General features: G+C 41.6%; 1 protein-coding gene across 11 annotated transcripts in view; it reads right to left on the bottom strand.

The window, feature by feature from the left end:
- LOC137424966 (dedicator of cytokinesis protein 7) overlaps nt 1–12,241 on the bottom strand; it is a 212,011-nt gene that overhangs the window by 157,996 nt on the left and 41,774 nt on the right. For all 11 annotated transcript variants that reach the window (XM_068112899.2, XM_078773155.1, XM_068112932.2 and 8 more), the window contains exons 10-14: nt 12,137–12,217; nt 6,696–6,858; nt 6,083–6,225; nt 735–828; nt 32–194 (exon numbers count right to left, since the gene is read on the bottom strand). In XM_068112899.2, coding sequence (XP_067969000.2) covers nt 32–194; nt 735–828; nt 6,083–6,225; nt 6,696–6,858; nt 12,137–12,217 — 644 coding nt within the window. The remainder of the gene's footprint in view (nt 1–31; nt 195–734; nt 829–6,082; nt 6,226–6,695; nt 6,859–12,136; nt 12,218–12,241) is intronic.

Raw genomic sequence — 12,241 nt, 5'->3', positions numbered from 1 at the left:
TTATTTCGAGGTTTAGGAGATTCAGGCTTACCGGTAAGTTGTGAAGGGAACGTACACGTCCCGTGCAGGAAATTCGAGGATTTCACGAGTTGGCCTCACTCGCACATCTGGGTAGGGTTTGACCTGCTGAAGCTCCGGTGTGAGGCAATATGGAAAGTTTTCAGGAACCGGGGAGATGTCGATCTTTAGCTGGGCTACAAAATGTGTGAAAGGAGAAATTTTGCAGACGATCAATTAGAGAACATGATTCATGCTGAACACCACATCTCAAAAGCAAATCCATCTCAATAGTGCTTTACAGAAGCTTAGGATGAGGATAGGTAGCTGTTTTTCTAGTTCTCGGGAAATTAAATGATCATCACACTCCAATTCTCAGATCCAATTTTGAAGTCATGTGAGATGTTTTGGAAAGCACAAACGTTTTTTTGCACAAGGAAGGTCGCAAAAGCACCACAATGTTTCCGAAAACATTTTAGCTTCACAAATTATGAAGTTATCCAAACATACCACACAAGACGATATTCATTCTAAGCCACATCTACACCTTCAACCCTCACTTCTGCTCACCAGTTCTTACCTAATGTGGAGACTTTTTTAAAAATGTAATGTAAATATTCAGCTCATTTGATATGATTACCTACGTGATAAAATAATAGGTTAAATGAACAAGGCAAATAAAAACAAACTAAACAATGACATGAGACCTGTTAAAGGACTGGCCATTGTTCCGGTACCTGTTATGGGCCGAAGTCTCCTCAGGATGGAGGAAGGACGTCGCATGTCAGCAAGGAACTTGAACAGGTCATCATCACTTAACCGATCTCCTTCCTGTTTCATGTGAAAAAAGAAACAATAAGTACGTACATTGTAAAGAGAAAACAATGTAATGCACTTTAAACAGCCAGCAGTAGTCTTGTGAGAGCAAACAATATGCACTCACCAATGTATCAAAAATTTGGTATACCAGGACTCTCCCCTACATCTCCCCTTCCCCACCCCTGCTCACCATCCATAAATAAACTAGATGGTATTCATAGAATTGATATGAACCCTGCCCAGTCAACTTGGTGAGAGCCAACGGTTCTGTTTTTGAAGTTTTTTTCTTTGATCCAATATGGCTGCCAGACCACATGAGCGATTACGTCATAAATTTATATTCTTTAATATAATTGTTGCGTAGATCACGCTCAATAAATTTCAAACTGATCAGACTAAGCGTTGTGCCTGTCGAGTTATGATGTCATAATTACGGCACCAATGACGTCATCATTAACAACACCTATTCCCCCTGCGGAGTTCTTTAGAACGAGCCACTTTTCAATTTTTTCCAAGGAGCGGTTTTGGAGATTATACAGGTGCAACTTTTTTGGTTTTTCCAAAATGCCGTCTGTACCACGTGACATATGTCATAATTATCATTAAAATATTATACAGGAGGAGGTGCAACTATGGTGAAAATTTTGTGTCCATCAGACTAATAATTCCAGAGAAAAATAATCATACTGATTGGATGAAGCAAGTTATGATGTCATAACAAAGGGACCGATGACATCATCATTAACATATGTTATTCCCCATGGGGCGTACTTGGCAATGAGCCATCCTTCAATTTTTTTCCATCGAGTGGTTTCAGAGATATAGAGATGCGAAGCTTTTCCAAGATGGCACCTGTACCACGTGATCTCTGATACCATAATTGTAATTACAATATTCTTTAGGGGGAGGCGCTCCAATGGTGAAAGTGTCGTGTCAATCGGACCAAGAATTGCAGAGAAAAAAGAATTCATACTGATCAAATCAAGCGATGTACTTGTCGAATTATGACGTCATAATTAAGGCACCGATGACATCATCATTAACATAACTTATTCCCCAAGGGGAGTGCTTGACAATGAGCCATGTTTCAATTTTTTACATTGAGCGATTTTGGAGATATAATGGTGCAACGTTTTCCGATTTTTCCAATATGGCGCCTGTACCACGTGACCGATGACGTTATCATTATGAATAAAAAAATTCTACAAGCGGAGGCGCTCCTATGACAATTTCGTGTCCATCGGACTAACAGTTGCAGAGGAAATGTTTTTTCCATACTGATCAGCTCAAGCGTTGTACTTATCGAATTATGACGTCATAATTAAGGAACCGATAACATCATCATCAACATAACTTATTCCCCATGGGGAGTACTTGACAATGAGCCTTGTTTCAAAATTTTCCATTGAGCGGTTTGGGAGATATAGAGGTGTAACGTTTTTCCAAGATGGCGTCCATACCACGTGACCTATGACGTTAAAATTATGAGTAAAAAAATTATACAGGCCGAGGAGCTCCTATGGCAAAATTTTGTGTTAATCGGACCAACAGTTGCCGACAAAATGAATTTTAAAAATGCAGACATGCCACACGTACACCACGCATACGGACACACCCGAATGCTTAACCCTGCTTTTCGCTTCGCAAGCGCAGGGTAATAAATAAATAAAGACAGCCCCAGAGCTGTGTGTACAAGAGCACGACAAACTGGGGCTATTGCTTCTTCAGAATAATTAAAGATAAATTTTTAAAATTAATTTCACCTTAAACAAACTCGCCAGTCCTGTTGTTACCTCCGCCACTGAAGGTGGGCAGAAGTTGGGATTTCACTCCTGTTTGTCTGTCTGTCTATGAGCAGCATATCTCAAAAGGTTATGGATGGATTCCGACTAAACTTGGTGGAGAGGTTGGGTATGTGACAAGGACGAATTTATTTGATTTTTTTAAAGATCCGAATCCGGATTTGGATCAGAGAATTTTTAGTTTTCAAGTGATTTTTCACCACTGAGTGATAGAGCCAAACACGATATATATATATATATACTCGTGTATATATATTATATATATATATATATATATATATATATATATATATATATATATATAATATATATATATATACATACATACATACATACATACATACATATATATATAATTATATATATCACGATATTTCAAAAGGTTGTGGATGAGTTATGACAAAACTAGGTGGATGAGTTGGTTCGGTGACAAGAACAAGCCGATTCGATGTCGTTGAAGGTTTCAGGGGCGGATCCAGGAATTTCAAGACGGAGGAGGGAGGGGGGAGGGGGTGGGGGGGGCGCATGAGACAAAAGCTTTGGGGGGGGGGTTAAGGGTGGTCCAGGGGTTCTCCCCCAGGAATTTTTTTTAAATTGATCGTCAGAAACGGCATTTCGTGCATTCTTGGAAGTTTCTACCGTTCCTTGCGTTCTTCCCTGGTCCAACAGTTCAACAGATTCGCGATGACTAATGGTCAGATAGAGGAACTGGTGAAACGACTTGCTCAGCTGTTCCTTCTGCTATAAATTGATGAATTTTGTAGGTGTGTGTGTGTGTGTGTGTTTGCGTGTGTGTGTGTGTGTGTGTGTGTGTGTGTGTTTGCGTGTGTGTGTGTGTGTGTGTGTGTGTGTGTGTTTGCGTGTGTGTGTGTGTGTGTTTGCGTGTGTGTGTGTGTGTGTGTGTGTGTGTGTTTGCGTGTGTGTGTGTGTGTGTGTGTGTGTTTGCGTGTGTGTGTGTGTGTGTTTGCATGTGTGTGTGTGTGTGTGTGTGGTGTGCGTGTGGTGTGCATGTGTGCGGCATGTTTTTTGTGTATTTCTACTGGAGCTTTCTGATATGGAATTTCTGATTTGTGTGGTTCTCACAAAATGATTGTTATGATCTCCTGAGTTAATTAGGCTAATTAACTACAAATAATCCAGAAGAATTCCCAAGTTTCTAAACGCACGCCATGTTAAGGTGTATAGAGTAGTTTAATAGGTGCTGGTCAAAGCCCGGCAACGCCATGCGCCTTGGTTGTGAAGCTCAAGGCAGGGGGTTCTCCCCACAAAAGAGATCAGATAGGACAGCGGATTGTGAATTATTTTATTAATCGTAAATTATGCTATTTTGGAATAGACGGCGATTGTGTTTCTGAATGAAAATGTCACATACATCATGTGGGGATATGAAGTCATGGTGTATGTTCATGAGGGCCAGAGATGCCATCCGACTTTCTCCCATGGAATTTCTTAGGTAGGTCTTCAGACGACGCAGGCAAGAAAATGAGCGTTCGGCCTCACAGGAGCCTACAGGGAGGGTGCATCCAATATGGAGTAGGACTTTGATGGATGGAAATTCGTCTCCATCTTCTGCGCAGAAACAATCCATGAATGTGCTTGGAAGCTGTTGTTGGGCTTCCTTCTCCAAAACATCTGCCAGTCTCTAAGCTCATTTATCAGTCCTACGGGATGGGATGTTCCATGTCGTTTTTCCAACGCAATAGCTTCTGATGTAGGGCTGGAATGTCGCAGGTATCAGCGATTATTACAGATGGCATCAGCAGAATCAGATCACTACCTTCCCGATTTTCAGCACAGAATCGGGTGTCCATTTCCTGGCTGAGGTGGTTGAGAAATGGAATGCACATGTTTCTGAGGTAGAAGAGCAAGGGAGTATTGGCGGCAGTGTTTGGATGATGGATTTGTTGTTTTACAACTCTTGGCATTGTGACATCACCTCCTACAGATTCTATCATGGCCTTAGCGTGAATGAGGCAGAGAGTGAATTCAGTTTCAGCATTTGACCGTAGTTGAGTGAGCGCATCCTTCTTGTCGTCAATCATACAATATGCCTCCAGCAAATCCATGCCGTTGTGCCGAAGAGGGGGCGGGGGGGGTGCACCCCCTGCACCGCCCCCCCCCCCCCCCCCCCCCCCCAGATCCGCCACTGGGTTTGGATGCAGATCCGGCCTATCAGTTGGATATGAAGAGGAAACTGTTGAGGTTGACGGAGGGATGTGTGTTATGCGCCATCGACGGATTTGCGCTATCGACCGATCGCACTGCGCTATCAATGAATCCATCGTTCACACAGACACCGATCGATCGCGCTTAACAGTACCACTCTTGGCATTCATCACATTCGATCATTAATTTGCCATCATCTGGGTTGCGTGTATAATTTCTCCCCTTTCCTCAAGTGAGGAAAGTTACACATTATTAATATCATCTTATTGAAGAGCAATGAGTTTCCAAAGGGAAGGAAAAATTAGTTGTATATGGAACACAAATCAACGTCAACCACAATCACGAGCTGAAGTACTACATGGTAAAACATGGAAGTACCACACTGTACCCGGAGAAATACCTTGGCGATCACATTGGGGATTCAGCACACGGATGTTGTTGAAATCGAAATCCGCTTGGAAGGCACGTTGGTAAAAACCAAAGCGAAACTCTGTTTCTTCATTTAATATGCCTTTCAACGTTCTATTATTGTATAATCGTTTCTATATAAAATATCTTTTTAATGCGCCACTTACTTAAAACCATTTTTATATGATTTTACATTAGTGACAAAAAGCAAGTTGAAATAAGAAGGTAAGGGGGAGAAATTATACATGCTGCCCAGATGACGACAAATTAATGATCGAATGTGACAAATGCCAAGAGTGGTACTGTTAAGCACGATAGATCGATGCCTGCGCCATCTACCGATGCCTGCACCATCTACCGATGCCGGCACCATCTACTGATGCCTGCACCATCTACCGATGCCTGTGCGAATGATGGGTCCATTGATAGCGCAGCACGATCAGACGATAGCGCAAATCCATCGATGGCGATCACATTGGGGATTTTATCATAGAGTTTACATTTGTTCATTAAAATGTCAGTGTCCACCAAAAGTGCAGTCTGCTATTAATAAATTTGTTATAACGAATGTTCCTTTTTTTCGGTTTATTAATCGTCACACTAAATTACCTCTCCGTGAAAGAAAGCATATGAGGGAAAATAAGAAGAAGTAGCAGCGGAATATGTGGGTAATGTAGAATCATTGAACAGTCTTTTCTAAGCCCACCTCGTCGACATTTATATCACGTGTACACATTTCAACACTATGACGTAATGGGTGCAAGTGTACAGCTACATATGAACTGCATTTCCAAATAAATATTTTCATGTTTCTGGTATCACAATAAAAAAGCACACACACATGGCAACCCAAAAATCCATCCAGTAAGAGAATCCAAGGTCGAGAGAACCTGTTTGAAAAAGTTTGTGATGGTAAGTGTTGCTGGCCGGAAGTTGGAGAGGCTGTACACCTCATCCCCACTGGCCAAGCGCTCCACTGACCGTTTTCCCATTGCTGCAGAGTTTCGCCTCTCCGTCCAGCTAGCTTTACGATCTGAAAAGAGAGCCATTCCTTGTCTAAAGTAAAAAAAAAATTCCGAGCATCAATTATTGCACAAGGAACTCAGTAAAACATAAAAAAGGATTCTTTCAAAGAAAAGTTTTATTTCGTTTGACTTTTTAATGTTTCTGGCGACTGACTCACTGGCAACTCTTCATCATCTCAAAGAAAAGAAGAAATCCACAATTGTGGAATTTTTTACAAAAACTTTCTGAAACTTACAGCAAGTTTTCTGTTCCAGAATATATTTTAGTGTTTCATATTTTCATTTTGAAAACAAAGGCTCCACTTTGAAAATCCTTCACCAGAAATGCTACGATGGTCGCTTCCATTATATTAAATGTGGGATGCACCCCTTAGCTCCCAAAACAATCTTAACATTGCTAACAAATCACTTTTGAATATTTAAAGGTTGTTATGTTGAGAATTAATATTTAAACTTTGAAACCATTAAATGTACATACCAAAACACCCATCAACTTCACCGCCATCCCTCTCCAGGCTCCCAACGCTGTTGATAATGTTCAGAAGATGAATGGCCGTCCAAGCAAAGGGCATTCGGTACTTGCCAAGACGCTGAGAAAAGATTTCCGCCTGTGTGCGCAGTTTCTCTAACTTCTCTTTGTGCTGCTCGGCAACGTATAACAGACACGGGTAAGGCCGTAGCAAAGCATCGTATAAACACACTTAGAGATGTCAATTGGATTAAGAGAATTAAAACATTATTATGGTAGAACTTCAATCTAAACTATGCAGGTTTGATTTATGGTAAGAAGGGAAATTCTACGAAGGTGGTTCAAGGTGTGTGCTGGGTATTTTTTTTTTGTATAACTTGTAAAAAAATATCTAGTTTAAAACTGAAAGCTTGTCTTATCTGAGCAAGTTTTACAGGAAGTGAAATCAAATCAAATCAAAATCAAATCAAATCAATCAAATCAATCAAATCAAATCAAATCAAGGTATTCCGGGTAAGCAGCCAACATTGGACAGTCACGTGTGCTGTGGAACACAAGCCGATGAAGGAGAATGACAACTTCCTGGTTGAGGAGAACATCAGACCGATAATTTGGAGAAAATCTGCATAATCTTGTGATGCGAGTGTTTCACATAGCTACAGTCACGTGAAAAAGTAAGTACACCCCGTGTAAAGTTTTGACTTTTTCAACATATTTCAACATACAGCTATTTGATCTTCATTTCAACAATACTGATAGATAAAGGTGATATAATATAACAAATATCATGAAACATTTACATTTTGTAGTCCATTGTTTAATTTAAATAAACATAAATGCAAATTTCACATGTGGGAAAAGTAAATACACCCCGACATTGATCACTACTTCAAATACCTAAAATTAGAATCAGGTGCACCAGCTCAGGTGCAAATGATTAGAACATCGTTGGAGAGGATCTTGGAGGAACCTGTCTTATTTAAACCTCAGACATTTAGTTTGGTTTGCTCTTTGTTGTTGAAGTGTGCGGTGTCACCATGCCTAGATCAAAAGAGCTCTCTGAGGCCTTCAGAAGGAAGGTTATAGATGCCTACGAGTCTGGGAAGGGATTTAAAAAGATCTCCAAACAATTTGAAATCAATCATTTGACTGTCCGGAAGATCATCTGCAAGTGGAGAATATTCCAAAGAACTGTCAACTTGTTCACGCCAGGCCGCCCCAGCAAGTTCAGCCTGAGAGCAGACCGGAAGATGCTGAAAGAAGTCTCCAAGAACCCCCAGAATGTCATCACAGGACCTACAGGTAGCTCTTGCCACTGTTGATGTCAAAGTGCACGAGTCTACCATTAGAAAGAGGCTGCACAAATTTGATCTACATCGGAGGTGTGCCAGGAGGAAACCTTTGCTGTCCAGAAAGAACATCAGGGCAAGACTAAAGTTTGCCAATGAACACCTAGGCAAAGACCAGCACTTCTGGAACAATGTGCTCTGGACAGATGAGTCAAAGGTAGAGCTATTTGGCCACAGTACCAGAAGACATGTTTGGCGAAAACCAAAGACAGCATTTGACCACAAGAACCTGATACCAACTGTAAAGCATGGTGGTGGAAATATTATGGTTTGGGGCAGCTTTGCTGCATCAGGGCCTGGGCAGCTCACCATCATAGAATCCACTATGAATTATTCATTGTACCAGAGGATGCTTGAGGATAATGTGAGGCCATCTGTCGGAAAGTTGAAGCTCAACCGAAGGTGGAACTTGCAACATGACAATGACCCTAAACATACCAGTAAATCCACCAAGGAATGGCTGAAAAGAAAGAAATGGAGGGTTCTGGAATGGCCAAGTCAAAGCCCGGATCTAAATCCCGTCGAGATGTTGTGGGGGGATTTGAAACGAGCTGTGCATGCAAGAAACCCCTCAAACATCGCACAGCAGAAAGAATTCTGCATGGAGGAGTGGGCAAAAATTTCTCCCAGTCGATGTCAGAGACTGGAAGACAGTTTTAAGAAACGCCTCCTTGAGGTTGTTTCTGCCAAAGGGGGAAATACCACCTGTTAGAGCCAAGGGTATACTTACTTTTTCCACATGTGACATTTGCATTTATGTTTATTTAAATTATACAATGGACTACAAAATGTAAATGTTTCATGATATTTGTTATATTATATCACCTTTATCTATCAATATTGTTGAAATGAAGATCAAATAGCTGTATGTTGAAATATGTTGAAAAAGTCAAAACTTTACATGGGGTGTACTTACTTTTTCACGTGACTACATATGTTTATTACGGTACGGTGAGTTCGAAAAATGGCTGCGAATTGGTGAGCGATCTTAATCATTCTCACATGCAACCAACTGAGCTGTTTCTCATGTGAGCATTAAACAGCAAAATTTGGAGAATCCTCAGATGTGAGTCGGTCATTTCATGCCAGAATCAAAGTGAGCCAGCAAATGAGTTATTTTTTCTTGGTTCCTACAGCCAAAAACAATTCAACGTTCAGCAAATAGTAGTTTTGAATTTTAATGGATTCATGCATGTGGAATTAATTGGGCCATCCTGACTCGTCAACTTGGGATTTTAACCTTTTTTGACCACTCAGTGAACATCTAGTTGACACTAGGAGGTTGTTGACAATGCAGGTTTCCCAAAATTGTGACACACCTATTCAACATATTTATATGCAGATGTCATCAAGGTGCAACCGCATCAGTGGGACGAGTCTCTATTTGCAGCAAGGAAATATCTTGAGAAATAAATGGTTTCATCAACCCCTCCAATAAATGGTTTCAAATATCTATTTTGCAGAATTCAAAGTCCGTGTCTACATCAAACTACCCTTATAGTCAAGTAAGCTCAAAGAAGAATCAAAAACACAAAACTCTAACAAACCAATCGTATTATTTAATTGTACATTTCTAAGCACCTATTTATTGTATCGTCTAACAGTATCGTATCTCAATGGAGTGCTGCTCTCTGCTATGCTGCTTCATTTTTGAAAAGTCGTTAACTGTTTCATGAATGCTTCATCCTGATTTACTCCTGAAGCCTTTATAATCCGCTCTCTGGCAGCCACAGTGTTGCTGCTTTTATTCTCCCACACCCCTGGAGGACACCCAAGAACCCTTAATAATGAATGTTTCAATTGCTCAAAATTCACCCTGTACAGGTCACTTCTCCATTTTCAGTTTGCTGCCTCAAGCAAAGCAGGAACTCAGACTTTGGCCTTGGTAACAGCATACAACGGCCGGCATACTCATTTTGAAAGGTACCCTGGTATGTTGGACATCCACAAGCACATGGTAGCAGATGGAGCCGCTGGCTCTACATAGCTTGCAAAAGCGTGCATGATCATGAATACAATACCCTGCCTGCAAAATCTCAAGATGAGAGTTTAGAGTTGGTCTGAGGATGAACCCAGACAAGATGACTTACATGCAAATTAACAATGTGTCGTACACAATCCTGCCTCTCCGCTTGGCAGATAGCAGCTGCATCTACCTCTGCTGATCTGCAAATTATTAGACTCTGGTGTGATAAATGGAACATGCCCTTCAATCCTGGAAAATCTCACAGTCTCACTCTATTGCTCCGGAAAAATCATCAAATGAATCCACCTATATATTTATTTGGTCAATCGCTGGAATAGGTTTAGTCTCTTAAACGCATAGGCCTCAACCTCAGCCATGACCTTTCCTGAGCCAACCACATAGCAAAGCTGCCCCCCAAAGCCAGCCACAGACTCGGCATTCTCTGTTCTTCTAAGTCTTTTCTTGAAAAATCTGAGTTAATCACAGACTACAAGGCCTTTGGCTGTAGCTGAATGAAGTACTGCTCTCTGCTATGGGCTGGTGCCCCAGCTCCACATCTGTCTCTCCTGGGTTTTTTTTAGAATTGAAACCTCTCAAAATTATTGGAATATCCCATGATGACACCGAAGCACAAGGTCTGTTGTTGTCACACCACTGTGAGGTCAGAGGTATCTCTATTTTCGCCCATATATTTGCCAACATTGTTCCCTTTGCTCTCCCAGTCCTCTAACACTCACCATGAACCCCGGGATGCACACATCCTTCCAGTAGCCCCCTTCTGGTTAAAACTCCAACAATCAGGCTGATTGCACACTTCAACTCTTCCACTCAATGCTTCTCCAGTCCATGGAACCACTTTCCAGTAGCAGTTCTGTCTCATTCTTCTCTCCAGGACTTCAAGCAAGCAGTGCACTGCCATCTGTTGTCATCCCCAATTCTGACCCATGATCTTTATTCCCCCCCATTAAACTTTCCGAGCTCAACCATTCTATTTGCTCATTTGAGGCTCCTCCACTCTTCCCTCTCCCTGTTATTTAATTCCCTTGGTGTTTGTTCCAATGTCATTTCTACCATGCTCTTCCATGAGCCTCGCTCTTATAAAGAAAACATAAAATGGATTTCTTAGGATGATGATCGTAAATACTGTCCTTGCCCTTAAGCCATCCAGTCTGGGTTCAATAACCAACCCAACTCTAAACTATCATTCTGAGATTTTGTAGAAAGGGCATTGCATTAGTGTGCACTCTTTTGCAAGGTACCACCTGAGCTATACTGTCAGTGCAGAACAATGAAACACGCGCTTACCTTTACCCAGACAGCTCAAAGACAAGCAAGCATGCAGTCTACCGACCCCTCTCCAGCCTGGCTCCCCCAGCCCTGTCTGTGCTCTGTCCCCCAAGTACTCCTGCAGGTCGCACAAGATCTGCCTGCAACCCTCTTATGGTTAAACTGCCAAAATCAAGACTCTCTGCTCACCTTCACTCTTTCATTCCTCTTTTCTCCCGCCTCTGGAACAAACTCCCGAACTCTCTTCAATCCCACTCCTCCCTCCAGGTCTTTAAAACAGCTGTTCACCACCATCTCTTATCTTCCCCCATCCAAAACCTTGATCTTTTCTACCCCCGATAATTCACCCCAGATCCACTTTTCTGAAATACCAACTTCTTTCCTGGAAGTCCTAGCATTGTCCATGTGTTTTTTTTTTTAACCTCTACCACCACCCAACCCCCTCCCCACGCCCCCGTCCCCCAAGCCCTCTCCCTCCCACAGATCTCCCGATGTCCCTGCTCTCAAATGTTGTACTTGTGTGCTTCCCCCTCTCTCCCCATCTCTCCCAATCTCTCCCAATCTCATCTCCTGCTCCCTTTATTTCGTCTTATGTATCCGTTTGTTTGTTTGTTTGTTTTTGTTGTTTTTTTGTCATTAATGTTAGCTTTTACATGAGCCTCGATCTTGTCTACAAAAAAGAAAAAGAAAAAAAAAGACTGATAATGGACTAAACCAGACCAATACATTTAGAGGTCATTTTTTGTTGTTGTTTGGAACCACCTAGGCTCTTTCTCACATGATTACAAATATGAGTGAAATTTATTCCCATCATTCGCACCACTTTACATTATTTCCCAGTAGCAAACCTTAGCAGCATCGCACTCCTTCATGACCATATAGGGTTCTGCACATTCACCAATGTCCCCCTGCTGTAGCACTTTCTCCAACTGTGTGAAGAAATGGGGAAAAGG

The sequence above is a fragment of the Myxine glutinosa genome, chromosome 1 (genome assembly GCF_964187855.1).
Source record: "Myxine glutinosa chromosome 1, kmMyxGlut1.1, whole genome shotgun sequence".
NCBI lineage: Eukaryota > Metazoa > Chordata > Myxini > Myxiniformes > Myxinidae > Myxine > Myxine glutinosa.
The sequence above is the reverse complement of the archived record's forward strand: the minus strand, read 5'-3'. Positions and strand labels throughout refer to the sequence as shown.